At 50.3% G+C, this 17,503-nt stretch overlaps 1 protein-coding gene across 4 annotated transcripts in view; it reads right to left on the bottom strand.

Moving 5' to 3' along the window:
• Window positions 1–2,221: 2,221 nt before the first annotated feature.
• Window positions 2,222–17,503, bottom strand: part of MYH14 (myosin heavy chain 14) — a 91,204-nt gene continuing 75,922 nt past the window's right edge. For all 4 annotated transcript variants that reach the window (XM_082863466.1, XM_082863464.1, XM_082863465.1 and 1 more), the window contains 8 exons: window positions 17,168–17,329; window positions 14,802–14,930; window positions 14,130–14,218; window positions 13,922–14,045; window positions 6,906–7,114; window positions 5,064–5,172; window positions 3,215–3,387; window positions 2,222–3,055 (listed from right to left, as the gene is read on the bottom strand). In XM_082863466.1, coding sequence (XP_082719592.1) covers window positions 2,896–3,055; window positions 3,215–3,387; window positions 5,064–5,172; window positions 6,906–7,114; window positions 13,922–14,045; window positions 14,130–14,218; window positions 14,802–14,930; window positions 17,168–17,329 — 1,155 coding nt within the window. In that variant the 3' untranslated portion in view covers window positions 2,222–2,895. The remainder of the gene's footprint in view (window positions 3,056–3,214; window positions 3,388–5,063; window positions 5,173–6,905; window positions 7,115–13,921; window positions 14,046–14,129; window positions 14,219–14,801; window positions 14,931–17,167; window positions 17,330–17,503) is intronic.

Genomic DNA, 17,503 nt, shown 5'->3' with positions numbered 1-17,503 from the left:
GCTCGCCCTTCCCCGGCCTTCTTCAACCCCCCACGTTCGCGGGTGGAAAATTATTTCTCATACCCCATCCTGGCTCAAGAAGGATGCGCTACCTACCCCAAGCCCAGGGACCATATCGGTCCCAGAATCCTTAAGGGACTACCCCTTTTGGAGCTTGGGGCCCATGGAATTAGCAACCTCCCTCCCTCTGCTCCCACGGCCTCAGGAACCCCCCACCCCTCGCCTGAGGATTGGTGGTGGGGGTGTCACTGAGAACGATTCTTGATACAACGATTCCTATGCAAGGGGCATTTTTGAGTCCGCCCATCCTTCCCTTGGACCCTAAACCCTGGCGAACCAGGGGTGAGGGGTGGGGCGGGTTCTGGCGGGAGCGGGGTGGGGCGGGGCAAAGGGCTAGGGGCTTTAAACACCAGGGTATGGGGTTGGAGACTGATTATATTGCCAAAGGGTTTAACTTCTTAAAGCAAAACAAAACCCCAGATACCCCTGACCCTCACGGAAGCCGAACGGTGCAGGGAAAGGGGGTGAGGATTTTTCTAAAGGGTACGGACCTCTTCCCAACGTCTCCCCACTGCTCGCCAATCTGCCACACGTACCCAGCTTTTTAGTTCAGCTTTTAAAAATAGTCACAACCATTATAAACCTCTACACACGTTATTCTTGTTCCCCATCCCCCAAGTCAACAGTGTGGGATTCGGGGAGGGAGAGAGAGAGCTAAAGGGACAACTTCCAAGTCCCGACTCTCCTTTTCCCCCCGGCCGCCAGGGTGCCTGCAACTACACGCATGCGCTGCATGACGCGCTCCCCACACGCATGTCGCGCCCCTCCTGCGCTCCGGGAACGCACGGACACGGGGCGGGGGCGGGGTGATTGGGGAAGGAATGAATGGCGGGGGGTCTTTCTGAATACAGCGGCTCCTCCCCAACACACACACAGCAATAAGTTTCTCTCACTCAAAAGTGGGCGGGGCGGGCCTGTCCTGTTGTTGGGGTGGGGGGGAGTGGCAAGGGGGCGCTCTCAGGGATGGGGGAGGGTGCCCGGAGTCAGTCTGGGGAGGGGAGGTCTGCAAATCGTCCAACTCTGGTGCTAATGGCGGGTCTTCTCAGCCCACCCCCAGGGCAGGGAGGGAGGGGTCGGCACGGCCCCTCCCCCAAGCCTCCCCCACGCCCACCCTGGGTGCATGAACCGCCCGTTGCAGAAGCTGCCGCATGTCACCCCCCCCAAATAAAAAGTGTCATGCCCCCTTCCCACCCACCCTCTCACTCCCCACCAAAATAAAAGTTTCCTTTTCATTTAAAAGTTTCATCCTCTTTGTCTCCAGAGAAGGTCTCCTGATGGGGCTAGGGGCTCTGGGGGCAGACAGAAGGTTGGGACAGAACAGCAGGGTCGTATTAAGATGGCAAGGGCCTGCACTTTGAGGGTCCAGACATCCCCCTCATCGCCGGCTCTCACCTTGTGATTTTGGCGGGGGCAAGTACCTGCTTCAGTTTCCCTGATGGTAAAAATGGGGATCCACACCCCTAACTGGAAAGTCTGTGAGGGCACCTGGGTCATGTGAGCTCCCGGGTCATGTGCCGGTGACTAGTCCCCAGAAAAGGAGTGTGGGCTCAGGAGTTACCCACTCTGAAGTCAGACTGGGTTCAATTTCTTAGTAGCTGTGTGTCCTTGGGCAAGTCTCTCAACTTCTCTGGGCTTGTTTCCACCACTCTAAAAGGGCGAGGGGGGGTGATCTATTAATTCAGCAAACATACTAAGGCCAACTACGTGCCAGGCACTGTTCTAGACACTGGAAGGCAATGAAATCCCTGCCTCTAAGGGTTGTGCTGAGGGTTGAGACTAATGTCCCAAGTTTAGCTCAGCTAAACAAATAGTACGCAGCAAACAGCTCAACAGTCACCACTATCATTGCTTTGCAAAGCCTTGAGGGTCAGCTAGAGTGCAGCAGCCCTTCTGCCACTCGCTGGTGGAGAGGCTTGGAGCAAGGGACCCTGGAGCACTGAGCCTCAGTTTCCCGTCTGTATAATGCAGGGGATACTTTGGAGGAAGGTTGGGTGAGGGGAAAATGAGTTCTTTCACATTAAATGCTGGGTACACGTGAGGTCCCCCGACACTGGCCAGTTGGATTAGAACCAGCAGACTGCCCCCCTCCACTCGCTGCCCCTTGCCCACCCTGTCCCCCTACCCCTGCAGGAACACATACAGCCCCCGAGGGGTCCAGTCGAGGTTGGAGTTTATTTCTGCCAGAGTCTGGAGCCTGGGAGGGTATGGGGGCCTCCTCCAACTCCCATGAGAAACTCCAACTGAACTGTGATCACACAAGAGCAACCAGAAGGGAGCATGGGGGGAGGGGAAGGCGTGAGGTCCCCTTATCTTGCCCCTCTGCAAGGGTCAAAGGCTGGTGGTGGCCTGGGGCTCAGGGTGCTGTTGCTCAGAAGTTCCGGGGTCAGTGACTAAGTGGAGAAAGACACGGGGAGAGAGAGGGAAAGAGGGAGCGGGAGGGGGGAGAGGGAGGAGAGAGAGGGAGGGGGAAGGGGCGTGGGAAGCCCTGGCTGAGGAGGGCAGGGGAGCCATGCTCCCTTCCTAATATAGATCATTCATAACTGAAGGAAGGATTTGGAGCGGGATGGGACCCCAGCTTGCCAACTATACCCGAATTTCTCCCAAGCGAGAGCGCCCCAGTCCCTTCCTCCCTGCTTGCCCGCTCCTCTGTGTTTAGGGGTTCACGGGAAGTCTCAGGCGACCCCCCCCCCGCCCCCACCCCCCGTGGGGTTGATAAGTGCTGTTATGCCAGAGAGTGGCACCATTTCCAAAGTGCAAGAAGCCAGAGGGTTGTTCGTGGGACAGGCACCAAGGGGGCCAGGGAGGGAGGGCCCGGTGGCTGCAGGCAGGGTAGGGTCACTGCGTTGGGGCCGCAGGGGACCCTTCGGGCTCCGCGGGCAGTGGCCCAGACCCCGGCTCCGCCTCCTCCGCCGCCGCCTCCTCGTCGGACACCACGCCCTCCTCCAGTCGGAAAACCTGGCGCACTGAGCGGGTGGTGAAGGTGAGGGGGCCGCGTCTGCGGGGAGGAGAGACCAGGGGGCAGAGAGAAAAGTGAGAGATAGGGAGATATGGAGAGACAGAATAAAATGGGGAGGGGGGCACAGAGAGATGAGGGGACAGCGAGATACTGGGGTTTATGGAGCGACGGTGCGCATGTGCGGGGTGGTGGCCTTACCGAAGCCGGTTCCTCAGCGTGTTCAACTCCCGGTTCATGGACTCGGAGGCCTCTGTGACATCCTCCAGCTCGTGTTGCAGCCTCCGGCGGACTGCCTGAGCCCGGGACGCCTCCTCCTCGGCCTCCTCCAGCTGCCGCTTCAGCTGCTTCACTCGAAGGTTCCCCTTCTCCAGCTTGGTGTGAGCAGGGGGGCCGGGTCATTTCTCTGGGTGCTACCCTCACCCAGAGCTCCCCACAGCTCATCCCTCCTACATCCTGACTCTGTCCTGTGCCCTGCCATCTATTCATGCTTTGTTCTTTTCTCCTAGATCCTCTCACCAGCCTCCACCTCAGATTCAAATGTGAGGTCATCCCCCACTCAGCCTCAGAGGAATCTTTCTATGCTCAGGGCTGACCCTGCCCCTTCCCTGCTCAAAGTCCTCCGTGATTCCCCAGTACCCCTGGGACAAGGTCTCAGCCCTTCAGCCTGGCATTCCAGGCCCTGCAGGGTCTTCTTCCCATAAACACACTGATCAGACCATCTTCACTGAGACCCTCCCCAGACCCTGCCATCTCTCTCTCCATGGAGGGGACATACCTAATCTGTCTCCTGCCAACTCCTCTGACCTCATTTCTTATCATTCAACCCCCCAACCTCATTCTTCTCTCAAGCAATCCTGGTCTGCTTTTTGGCTTGGAACTCACCAAGCTCATTTCCATACCCCAGGGTCTTTGCACCTGCTGTTCCCTCTTCCTGGCTCTTTCTCACCCTTCAGTATCAATTCAACTGTCACTTCCTTAGACAGGTCTTGCTGACACCCCACCCCCAATCTAGGGGGGATTCCCCAGTCCTCTGTGTCCCCCTCTCTCTTCATTCTCTTTTTTCTTCATAGCCCCTGTCACAATCTGTAATCATCTTTACTTGTTTATAGGTTTATGGTATCTTTCTTTTCCTACGTTGAAAATGTGAGCTCTTTGAGAGCACAGTCCTTCTCTGTGTCATTCACAGCCACATCTCCAAAGCCCTGCACAGTGCCTGGCACATAGAGGGTGCTCAACAATTGTTTTGTGAGATGAATGGGGAATAAAACACAGCTGAGCTTTTAAGGGCACAGCAACTATAATCAGTCACATTTGAGCCTGGGGTGGAAGCTGGCAAGAGGATCTGATCCAGGCTCTCTATTGACTGTGTGACTCTGGGGCAAATTATATCCCCTTTTAAAGTTTCCATTTTCTCGCCTGTGAAATGGAGCTGATGAGGGAACGTAAGCATGTATTTTGTAAAAAGCAAGTAGCATACTACTTGGGACACAGTAACTGCTCAATAAATAATTAAGAAAACAGACTCTGCAGCCAGAGTGCTGGAGTGTGAACTCTGGCTCTATCTCTTACTAAATAAATAATGGTGAGCAAGTTAATTCACCTTTCTGTCTCAGTTTTCTCACCAAAATTAGAGGGAAAATAATAGTTTAACCTACCTCATAGAGTTCGGATAAGAATTAAGTGTACTATATGTTATGTCTTTAGCATATTGCCTGGCTCGTAGAAAGCACTCAGTAAACAGCAGGTGTTGTTATTTTAGCTGTGGCCAAGCCTCTGGATAGGGTTTAACTTCTTCCCTCTCCCTGGCTGTCTAAGGTCCCCACCAGGGCCTTTCCTGGATTCCAGAATTTATGGATCACAAAGTCACTGATTCCAGCTCTCTGCTGACGCACCAAGCCCCAGGATGGTGTCTGCACTCAGTTCCAGCCCAGCACCCACACGTTCTCTTGTGATGGGAACTCACTGCCTCCAGAGATGGCATGTGCTACTTCTCTGTCAGTGGTCCCCCCACCACTCCCACTGCACCTCAATGACATCAGCTGCTCACCTGGTCCCGGAGCTGGTCAGCCACCCTCCGCTCCTCCTCCACCTGGAGCACCACCTCTTTAAGCCTCTTCTCAGCCCTGCGCACCAGCTTGCCAGAGAGGATGCGCTCCCTATGGAGAGGTATGAACGGGAGAACCAGGAGAGCTGCTCACCTGGGGCTCAGTCCCCCAAGCCTCGTCCAGTGGCTACCTGCTCTCAGAGTGGCCTCTGCCCTCTTTTCCACCCACAACTGGCTCCCACAGTCTACTCAGGCCAGACACTGGCACCCAGGCTCCCACCAGGGAATCTAGTCCTTAGCTTCTAGTAAGATGCCTGAAGGTCCTAAAGGGTCTCCGTGGCTATACCAGTTTTCCATATCCCACTCAGTCTCTCATATTCACCTGTATTCCCCCACCACCCCGCCCCCAGTCTTCCTCCTCTCAGGGGACTGACCCACTGACCACCAGTCCCTAAGTCAGACCACCAGGCATTGTCCTCACCCCTTCTCTCTCCTTTGCCCCACCCCCAGCCTGTTAGTAACCGAACCCTGTCCCATTGCCCCCTGGACTCTGTCTTGTCCCCTCCTCAGCCTCACAGCCCTAGCCCCCAGTTCAGGACTCATCATCTCCCACCTGACCTTCCCTCTACCTGGCCTGGAATTCTCTCTCAATTTCTTTCTCTAGCTTTCTGTGTTTGTGGAACAGTCTGGAAGCCCAAAGCTCCATCTCCAACCATCTCTGTTGTCTTCTCCCCTTCTCACTCACACACTTTCCCTGGACAAGCTCAGCTGTGCCCCAGGTTTCTACAACCATCAACAGCCTGTTGTCTGCTAAATCCGTCTCCTGAGCTCCAGCCTGGTTCAGCCCCCAGCCTCAGCTATCCCCAGACCCTGCACACCCTGCATTGGGCTCAATGCCTTCTCCCAAACCTGCTCCTCCTCCTAATCCCCCATGATCCACCTAGATATGCAGGTCAGACACCTGGGGCCATCCTTACCTCCCTCTCTTCCCTCCCGTCTCCTTAATTTCCCCCGTCCCCACGGTCCCTGCTCATCCACACCTGGGTGAAGTCCATGTGATGGGGCCCCTAGCAATGGGCAGTGCTTGGCAGCCATGACTGGACATTCCCTTAAATCTGAGCCAGCCACATGACTTTCTTTCTTTCTTTTTTTTTTTTTTGTTGGCCATGCCATGTGCGGCATGCAGGATCTTAGTTCCCAGAACAGGGATCAAACCCATGCCCCCTGCAGTGGAAGTGTGGAGGAGCCCTAACCACTGGACCACCGGGGGATTCCCTACATGACTTGCTTTAGTAACAGGATGTGACAGAAGTGACACTGTATCAGTTCCAAATCTAGACCCCAAGAAGCCCTCACTCTTGGAACCTTCACTTTGTCATGTGCACAATCCTGGGCCAACCTGGAGCAGAGACAAGTTAGCCTAGTTGTCCCAGGCCAGGCTGGAGACATACGAGAGCCCAGCCAAGATCAGCAAATCCATCTAGCTGACTTTCAGCTGAGCAAAGATGCATGAGTGAGGCCCACCAAGCTCAGAGCAGCAGAACCTACCAGCCAACCCAAAGACTCATGAGCAATAATAAAAAATTGTTGTTTTAAGCCACTTAAATTTTAAGGTGGTTTGTTATGCAGCTATAGCTAACTGCTACACTACTGTTTAAATTATATAGTGGGAATGCAGTTACTTGCAGCACAAAGCATCCTAAATGACATAGGAAATCATCAACCATTAATATTATGATGCCTTTTGGATGTTTCTAAACCATGTGCTTGTAACACAGCTCCCCTTCATCTCATTGACCAGAATGTGAGGATTGCCCTCCAGCCGTGCCTTCCCCTCCCGCCTACCTGCTCTCCTGCTCCAGCTGCTCCTCAGCCTGGGCCAGCTTAGACTCAAGGGCAGCGATGATCATCTTCTGGCGGGCCCGGGCCCCAGCGTCTTCCTCACCCAGGCGTCCCCGGAGCTCCTGGACCTGCCGCTCCAACTGCTGCCGCCCGCTCTCTGCCTTGGCTGAGAAACTGCGCTCAGCTGACAACTCTGTGGTCAGTGATTCCACCTGCATCAGTGGGAAAGGCAGGACTGTCATGGTGGAGTCTCAGAGGGAAGGTGGGAGGTAAATGCAGGCACCTCCCACAACTAAGTGAGTTGATGATTGTTACATAAACAGCACAGGACCTGGTATATACTAAATACTCAACAAATGGTAATGTGTATTTTTCTCCAATTGGCTCATCAGCCAATGGCAGTGCCAGCCCTGGGTTTTAACCTTTTAGATAGGTTTTTGCTATTTTAGTAAGCCCACAAGATTATCACAAACTTGTTTAAACGCTATAACTTCTACCTTTGACTGTGAATGCGTCTATTCCAAGGGTTATCACAGTTTTTTTTTTGTTTGTGTTTTTTTTTGTGTGCGGTACGCGGGCCTCTCACTGCCGCGACCTCTCCCGCCGCGGAGCACAGGCTCCAGACGCGCAGACCCAGCAGCCACGGCTCACGGGCTCAGCCGCTCCGCGGCACGTGGGATCCTCCCGGACCGGGGCACGAACCCGCGTCCCCTGCATCGGCAGGTGGACTCCCAACCACTGCGCCACCAGGGAAGCCCGGGTTATCACACTTTTGTTCGCACCAGGCTCATCTGGGGAGCTTGTTAAAAAATTGTGGACTGCAGGGTCGCCCCGCTCCAGAGATTCTGATTCAGCAGGTCTGGAATGGGGTCCACGAATCCGCATTTTCAACAAGCATCTCAGGTGGTTTTGAAACGAATGATATGCAGGACCGTTTTGAGAAATGCCGGCTCAATGAACAGGAGCTACTACATTGGGAATGTGTAAACATACCTCTAATAATAGTGCCTGTTTATTTATTCAGCTCCTACTCTGAGTGAGGTCCTATGCCGGGGACACAGAAATTAGTCAGATCCAGTCTGATTCATACTTTACTTCATTTCACCCTCAAAGGAAGACATCGACGTGGTGATTAGCATATGCTTTTTTTTTTTAAACCTTTTTTGGAAAATAAAACCGTGATATAGAAAAAGTAAAAAACAGATCAAATATATGGCTTAATGGGTTTATAAAAGGCAGACATCATTGTCGCCCCTGCCCAGGTCAAGAAACAGAACTTTACGCACCCATCCTAATAACAACCTCTTCCTTTTCCCCCAAATAGTATGTCATCCTGACTTTGGGGGTGATCACTTCCTTGCTCTTTTTTCGAGTTTTATTACTCAAAGATGCATCCCTAGATTCTATAGTTGAATCCTGCCCATTAAAAAAAAAAAAAAGAAACTTGTATGGACTTCCCTAGTGGTCCAGTGGTTAAGACTCCACCTTCCAATGCAGGGTGTGTGGGTTCGATCCCTGGTCAGGGAGCTAAGACCCCACATGCCTCACAGCCAAAAAAACCAAAACACAAAACAGAAGCAATATTGTAACAAATTCAATAAAGACTTTAAAAATGGTCCACATCAAAAAAAGCTTTAAGGGACTTCCCTGGTGGTCCAGTGGTAAAGAATCCGCCTTCCAATGCAGGGGACATGGGTTCGATCCCTCGTTGGGGAACTAAGATCCCGCATGCCGCAGGGCAATTAAGCCCATGCACCACAACTACTGAGCTCGAGCGCCTCAACTAGAGAGCCCGCGTACCACAAACTACAGAGCCCACGCACCCTGGAGCCTGTGCACCACAACTAGAGAAGAGAAAACCCACATGCCACAACTAGAGAGAAGCCCACATGCTGCAACGAAAGATCCTACATGCCTCAACTAAGACCTGATGCAGCCAAATAAAAATAAAAATTAAAAAAAAAATCTTCTTAAAAATTTGTATATGACTTTTAAGTCTCTTTTAATCTACAGTTCCCTACTCCATCCCTTTTATTTCCTTACAATTTATCTGTTGAAGAATCTGGGCTGTCTGACCTACAGAGTTTCTCTGCATCTGTATTTTCCTGATTACACATTCACGGTCTAACTCAGCATGCTTCTGTGTTCGGTTTCCTTCAAATAGGCAGCTCGGTCCAGGGAATTAATTCTTTTTCTCTATGAGTTTTCAAGGTAATGAAATGGTTCCATATCATTTTATGAAGGTGACTCTACCGTGTTGAACAGTCGTCCACCAAGAACTCATGCCCATCTGGAACCTCAGAACGTGACCTTATTTGGAAAGACAGTCTTTGGAGGTGTAATTTGTTAAAAGAAGATGAGGTCATACTGGATTGGGGTGGGCCCAAAATCCAATATGACTGGTGTCTTTACAAGTAGAGAAGGAGGCACAGACACATAAAGAGGACACAGGGAAGGCCGTGTGAAGATAGAGGCAGAGATTGGGCTGATGCATCTACAAGCCAAGGATTGCTGGCAACCAGCAGCAGCTGGAAGGGAGGCCTGGAACCGATGCTCCCTCAGAAGGAAGCAATCTGATGACACCTTGATTTTGGACTTCTAGCCTCCAGAACTGTGAGAGAATAAGTTATTGTTGCTCTAAGCCACCCAGTTTGTGGCAATGTTACAGCAGCCTCAGGAAATTAATACAGTGACTAATTAGTATTTTTTAAAATATCATTGTGAACTCGTGTATTTAAACAGATTTGATGGATTTAAAGCAGTGCGATTCTGACCCTTGTTGAAGCTCAAGTTGCTCCATTTAGGGCCAGTGGGAGCCTTTCCAGGTTGACTTCTAAGTGCTTTTGAGATAACCAGGGTGTGTTATGGACTGAATGTTTGTGTCCCCTCCAAATTCATACGTTGAAGCCCTAATCCCCATGTGATGGTACCTGGAGATGAGGCCTTTGGGAGGTAATTAGGATTAGATGAGAAATGTGAGGGTGGGGCCCCTACGATGGCATTAGTGCCCTTGTAAGGAGATACCAGAGAGCTTGCTCTCTCTCTACCCCCACATGCACAAAAAGTCGAGGCCAGTGAGTGCACAATGAGATGATAGCCACATATAAGCCAAGAGAAGAGGCCTCAGAACGAAACCTATCTTACTGGCACCATGATCTTGGACTTCACAGTCTCTAGAACTGTGAGAAATAAATTTCTCTTACTGAAGCTGCCCAGTTTATAGTGTTTTGTTATGGCAGCCTGAGCAGACTAAGGCATGGTATGACAAGATGGTCCAGGCTACTCCGATTCATTTCCTGATTCAGATCTGGAATGAGCCATTTCTTCTGAAAAAAAAAAAAAAAAAAGCCCCATTTTCTTTTAGTGGGGGAAATGGTATTTCTAGACCACGATGTTCATTGCTTTTGGGTTGGTTATTGTTTAGAGGCTTTTTTGGTGGACAGAGATAGGATGGATCTATACAAATTACCCCATAAGTTCACATGAATACATCCAAGTCAAATTTGGGACTAGAGGGTTTTTGTGTGTTTTTTGTTTTGTTTTGTTTTGGCCGTGCCACACAGCTGTGGGATCTTAATTCCCCAACCAGGGACTGAACTCGGGCCACAGCAGTGAAAGCCCAGAATCCTAACTACTAGGCCACCAGGGAACTCCCTATTTGTTTGTTTTTAACTTAGCCTGTTCTCCATGACATCTATATATTGGTTCTCACGTGCTGATGATCCTCAGATTATGAACACAGGTAGAGATGATAGAATTAGAATATCCCATCCTTAATCATTTACTTTATCCCACATTATACACATAATATTACTATTACCAATATAATTACTGAATATAGTAATAAATTTTTTTTTGCATATTTGCCCATTCTCTCCATTTAAAAAATAGTTGTGTTATAAATAAATGAGCATTTAGCCAATTATCCTTCTTATTCCTTTTCAGCCTTCACTTAGTTGTAGAGCTACGGGCAGACTGTATGCTCGGTACTCTCTTTAGCTGATGTCTCTCTAGTGACCCTGATCATCTGAACCTGGATCTCCAGGGCAGTGGTTCTGACTCCTCATGCCTCAGAACCACTTGGAGAGCTTGTTAAAACACAGATTCCTGGGTTTCCCCACCTCCAGCATCCCTCATTCATTCGTTCCTCATTCGCTTGGTTGGGGCCCCAGAACTTGCATTTCCAACAAGTTTCCAGGTGAGGCTGATACTGCTGATCTCGGGGCCACACTTTGAGGACTGCTGCTCTCCTAGATTCTTCAGGAAGGGCTCCTGGGAATAACAGTCTCTGAGTTCTTGCACGTTGACAACTTGTTTATGTCCTTTATACATGAAGGTAAGTCTTATATCTTATAGGTAACCAACAAGGACCTACTGTATTGCACATGGAACTATACTCAATATCCTGTAATGGAAAATAATCTTAAAAAGAATATATATGCATATATATAACTGAATCACTTTGCTGTACACCTGAAACTAACACAACATTGTAAATCAACTATATTAAAAAAAAACCCCAAATATCTGCACATAAAAAAAAAAAGAAAAGAAAGTAAGTCTTGCTTGATATAAAATCCTTGCCTCACATTTTCTTTCTTTGAGTATCATAACTATATCCCTCTATTTTCTCCCAGCATAAAGTCTTGCTGTGAAAAATCTGATGACAATCTAATTTTCTTTTTCTTATATATCACTTGTTTATTTTTTCCTGGATGGCTAAAGAATTTTTCACTCTCTTATAAGTCCAAGGGTTTTTATTAGAATCTATCATGGTATGAGTTAGTATGGGTCAATATCTTCAGGTACACAGTGGCTACAAACTTTTCTGCTTTAGGAGTTTTCTTGCATTATGGTTTCTGGTTATTTGCTCTGACCCCTTGCTTTGATTTTCTTCTTTGGGGGCTCCTATTATCCATATGTTGGATCTTCTCTGCCTGTCTTCAATATTTGCCATTTTCTTATGGATTTCTTTTTGTGTCTTTTATAAGTTTTATTTTGGGGACTTCGCTTCTGCCACAGTGGTTGAGAGTCCGCCTGCCGATGCAGGGTACACGGGTTCGTGCCCCGGTCCAGGAAGATCCCACATGCTGCAGAGCAGCTGGGCCCGTGAGCCATGGCCACTGAACCTGCACGTCCGGAGCCTGTGCTCCGCAACGGGAGAGGCCACAACAGTGAGAGGCCCGCGTACCGCAAAAAAAAAAAAAAAAAAAGAATCCGCCTGTCAATGCAGGGGACACAGGTTCGATCCCTGGTCCAGGAAGATCCCACATGCCACAGAGCAGCTAAGCCCGTGTGCCACAACTACTGAGCCCGCGCACCACAGCTACTGAAGCCTGCGCACCTAGAGTCCGTGCTCCACGACAAGAGAAGCCACCACGACAAAGAGTAACCCCCACTCGATACAACTAGAGAAAACCCGTGCGCAGCAGTGAAGACCCAATGCAGCCAAAAATAAATAAATAAATAGGAAATAGGTTTTAAAAAAAAAGTTTTATTTTGATTTTTTTTGAAAGGTTCTCCTTTTCACCAACAGCCAAAGATGTGGGCTGGGCTAAGTCACATCATTCTTTATATGACTGTAGTATCCTACGGGCTCTCCACTAGGCATATACTGGCTTATTTATTTCATTTATAATGAGCACCCAGTACTGTTTGAGGTAAAAACTAAGAACTAAAACTAAGACAGAGGCCCTATGCTCAAGGTGCTTATACTCTGTTGGGAAGATGGACCACAAGACAAATAAGTAAATATATAATAGAATGCCAGGCAGTGGTAAGTGATATGAAGAGATTAAAGCAGAGAGAATGGACAGAAATTATGGGAGGGAGGGTGGCTGTTTTACACAGGGTGGTCAGGGAAGGCTGTTTTGAGGGAGTGAGATGTGTGATGGTTTGGGAGAAGGGCTTTCCAAGAGGAGGAAACAGCAAGTGCAAAGGCCCTGAGGTAGTAATAAACTAGGCATAGTCAAGGAATAGTGAGGAGGCTGGTGTGGCTGAAGCAGAGTGAACTAGGGGAGAAAGGGTTAGAGATAACTAAGGTCTGAATTAGCCAGGGACCAGAGTGTGGGGCCTTTTTGGTGACTGAGATTTTACTCTGAGTAAGATGGGAGTGCATCATCATGGTGTATGACTGCTTCTCCTACTGGTCTAGGGGCTCCCCAAGGGCTGAGCTGGGTTCTTACTCCTCTCTGAGTCCCCAGCATGAGAGGTCTCAAAATGTATCTTTTAAAATGTATGAAATAATAAAGATGTAGGTCTCTCTTTGGAAATCTCACCCCTCTAATGTCTGCTTGGCAAACTCTTAACTTCCTACAAGGCCTCTTAAGGAATCACCTCTATCAGGAAGTCTTCCCTGATAGCCCCCAGCCTCCAGGCTGGATACTGATCCAGTCTCCTCTACATTCTCACAGTGTCCTGTGCTTCCTCCATTTTCATTTGAATTTCGGTATTGGGATAGGCTGTTTCCTCCATCAGACTAGGATGTCCTTAAGGGCAGAGACATGGAATGATCCATCTCTAGGTCCCTAGCACACCCAGAATAGGATATGGGCCTCCAGAAGCCTCATAAAATATTTATAAATAAATAAACAAATGAAATATGCTTTTGTCTGTCTGCCTAGCTCCTATGTATCTTTAAAACCCAGACAAATGCCCCTTCTTGCAAATGCCTCTCTTGCAGAGAGTTCTCTCCCTCTCGCTACTGGGCCCTCAATACTTATATTATCACACATGTCACTCTGTAATGTCATGGTGTAATTCCCTGTCTGTTTCCCCAGGGAACTCTGCAGGATAGAGACTCCACATAATTGATCCCTGAATCCAGCCTTTGAGAAGCTTCAGAAATACAAGTGAATGAATGCATCAATGTCTCCCCCACCTTGAGAACTCCTATTCAACCTTCAAAACCCAACTCAAATATTCCCTTTTCCTACGTCTGTTGAATAAGAGAACTGAAGGTGTTATGGTCCCAGGTCAGCAAGGACCCAGGCTGGCAGTGGTGACCCAGCTGTGCTCACCTGCAGAAGCAGCTTGCGGTAGCGATCATTGAGCAGCTCTGCATTGCTCTGCTCCTCCTCCAGCTCCTCTTCCATTTGCCCCAGGCGCCCCTCCAGCTGACGCTTCTCATCCAAAATGGCAGCCCTAGGGAGAATGGGCACGGGGGCGGTGAGAGAGCAGGATGGCCAGAGGAGGGCGCCCTGCCCCACATTACCAGGGACCACTCACTTGCTAAGGCTGCCGTTGGCCACCTCATCTGCCATTTCGTCCCGCTCCTGCTGGGCCTGCCGCCGGGCACGGTCTGAGGCGGCCAGTTCCTGTGATGAGCGAGAGAGGGGGTGGTCAGCTGTGGTGAGGGGAGGCTGTCTGGGCACTGGTCTTCCTGCCCCTCACACCTCAAGTCTCTTGGCCTTTTTTTCACTGCACTTGAACATGCTGCCCCTGTATAACCTTGGAATGAACTTCAGTCCATAGGCAGATGTCTCCTAAATCCGTCTCCGGAGCCCCTGGTCCGTGTCCACCTCTTGCTGCCCCTCAAGGTCCCTCACCCTCATAGCCTCCTCACTGAGCCCACTATCTCCTTTCAAGCCAGTTCCTCCTCCAGTTTCCCCCAGTCATCGGGCCAGACCTCCTCGACTCCTCTGCCTCCTTACCACCCATAGCCCTGTCTGTCCTGCCCTTTTACTCTGCCCTGGTCCCTCCTCTGCGTCCCACAGCCCTGGCTCAGGCTTCATCCTCCCTCCCCAGCCTCCCAGCCTCCATTCTCCCCCTAGTCCATGCCCCACACCGCCCCAGAGAGGGCCTTGCGGCTGCGCCTCAGGACCCTCTCTGGGCTCCCAAGCTTCCCCCCAGGCCCCGCCTCCCTCACTTCCCCCACGGACCCGCTCATCCTGGCATCACCTCTTGCAGTCGCAGCACTTCCGCCTCCAGCCCCTTGAGGCGCTTCTCACTCTCCCGGTTCTGGGCAAAGATCTCCTCCCGGGAGCTGCGCGACTCCTCCACCTCCCGCCACAGCTCCTTCATCTGGGCCTGGGAGGAATTTAGCGAGTGAGCGGACCCAGCCTGATCGTGACTCACGGGGACGCCCCCTACCCTCGCATCAGCCCTGTGGGGGCTCCCCGTGAGCAAGCAGAGCCCTGCGGACCTGGGCTTCTGCACCCCGCCCCCGGCCGCTGGCTGTGTGACCTTGGGCCAGCCCCTTCCCATCTCGGGGCCTCACCTCTTTAAAAAAGAAGCACATCAAAATTAAAGTAAGCCTAAAATGGGGATAGTATTTGGGCTCTGCAGTAATAATAGGGATGGGAAACACCGATCACTTACCTTGGGCCAGGCTCTATTCTACAGACACACTGACTCCTTTAATCCTCACAACTCCAGTTGGTGGGGACTATTTTCCTCCCCAGTTTACAGATGGAGAAACTGAAGCACAGCGAGGTTCAGCAACGTGCTCAGCGTGGTAAGTGGCAGAGACAGGACCTGAACCCAGGCTGTCTGGCCCTGGAGTTCACCCTTTTAGCCACTTTGATACCTGGCCACGTTATTGATGATTGATTGATTGGCCGCGCCAGGTGGCACGCGGAATCTTAGTTCGCAGACCAGGGATCGAATCCGCGCCCCCTGCCGTGGAAGCGCAGAGTCGAAACCACTGGACAGCTAGGAAAGTCCCAAGCTACCTGGTCACATTATTGAGTGTGTAGGGATGCCGGTAAAAGGGTTTTTCTCCTCAAAGGTGCTTAAAATAAAAATAAAACACAAACGAAATGTCCATCGCCGTTAAAAACAAAAATCCCCACCCTATCTTTACAATGGTGTAGCGAGAGTTTGTTGATATAGTGAGGACAGCGGGCAGGCTTGGTAGTAGAGGGTAACTACCATCACTGTTACTCACATTATTATTATCTGCTTGATTATAATAGTTTTTCAGTGTAGGGGTTTTTGCTCAGTGATGACATGGTTTATAATTTTCACTTTTTGGGAGGAATCTTCATACATCAGTGCTGCCCAACAGAAATACACTGCAAGGACCTACGTTCTTTAACATTTTCTAGTAACTATATTAAAAAGGTAAAAGGAAATAGGTAAAACTAGTTTGAATACTATATTTTATGTAGCCTAATATATCCAAAATATTATTATTTCCATTTATAATCAATGTGAAAATTATTGAGATGTTTTACTTTATGAAGTCTTCTGAATCTAGCATGTAACTTGGATTTTGGACCCACCCACCTTTTTTTTTTGGCCTCACCAGGTAGCTTGTGGGATCTTAGTTCCCCAACCAGAGATGGAACCTGGGCCCGCAGCAGTGAGAGCAGAGTCCTAACCGCTGGACCGCCAGGGAATTCCCTTTTTTTTTTTCCCCTGCCACATTTTAGATGCCCAGTAGCCACATGGGGCTGGTACCCTCTGTATTGGACAGGCCAGGTCTATACTTAAAAAAAACAAAAATAGAGACTTCCCTGGTGGTGCAGTGGTAAGAATCTGCCTGCCAATGCAGGGCACACGGGTTCGAGCCCTGGTCCGGGAAGATCCCATATGCTGAGGAACAACTAAGCCCATGAGCCACAACTACTGAGCCTGCGCTCTAGAGCCCGCGTGCCACAACTACTGAGCCCGCGTGCCTAGAGCCCATGCTCCCCAACGAGAGAAGCCACCGCAGTGAGAAGCCCACGTACCGCAACGAAGAGCAGCCCCCGCTTGCGGCAACTAGAGAAAGCCCGGGTGCAGCAACTAAGACCCAATGCAGCCAAATAAATAAATAAATTTATATTAAAAAAATAGACTTTACTTTTGAGAGCAGTTTTAGGTTCCCAGCAGTTTTGGGCAGAAGGTACAGAGATTTCCCACACAGCCCCTACCCTCACACATGCACAGTCTCCCCCATTATTAACATTCCCCACCAGAGTGGGACCTACCTTGATGGTAGGTATCAGTGATGAACCTACCTTGACACATCATCATCCAAAAAAATTCTTTTTAAACAACCATGTATAAGTTTCATAATGGGGCTGGGGGGGAACCCTAAGGTATTTCCACTTCAAAAATGAAATACAATGAGGAAACTGCACTTACACATTATGCATTTTAAATAAAGGAAGTAAAAAACAGGAAAAGAACCCAATGAGCCTTTGGGGCATGGATGTTTACAAAGCTGTTGCCTACGCTGGGTGCAGCTCCTGGGATCGAGAGGGCGGGGCCCCAGTTGGTTTTGGAGCCGGAGGGAGGTGGGGCCCTCCCTGGTCCGAAGCTTAAGCTCCACCCCTTACCTGCATCTTGCGAAGCTGCTTCACGGCCTCCTCCTTGCCCTGTCCGCTGGCCGCGGTCTGGGCCTTCAGCTCCTCCAGCTCGGCCTCCAGCTTCTTGCGGGCGGCCACGGCCAGAGCACGCTGCTTGCGTTCCTCGTCGCGTTCCACCTCTGCATCCCTCAGCTGGGACGGGGGAGGCCGGGAGGGGTGGGCTCAGGGGACGGGAGGCCCAGGTTCCCTCTACATGCTAGTGACATAGATGTCTACCCTCCAGCCCTGGCCCAGGCCTCCAGCCCCGTTCCTCCTGCCCCTTGCCTCTCTCCACCACCAAACCCCATCATCCTCTCCAACCCCACA

The sequence above is a fragment of the Leucopleurus acutus genome, assembly GCF_964270905.1.
Source record: "Leucopleurus acutus genome assembly, chromosome: 20".
In the NCBI taxonomy this organism is placed as follows: domain Eukaryota; kingdom Metazoa; phylum Chordata; class Mammalia; order Artiodactyla; family Delphinidae; genus Leucopleurus; species Leucopleurus acutus.
Note: the sequence above shows the minus strand (reverse complement) of the source record. Positions and strands in the feature narration are given on the sequence as shown.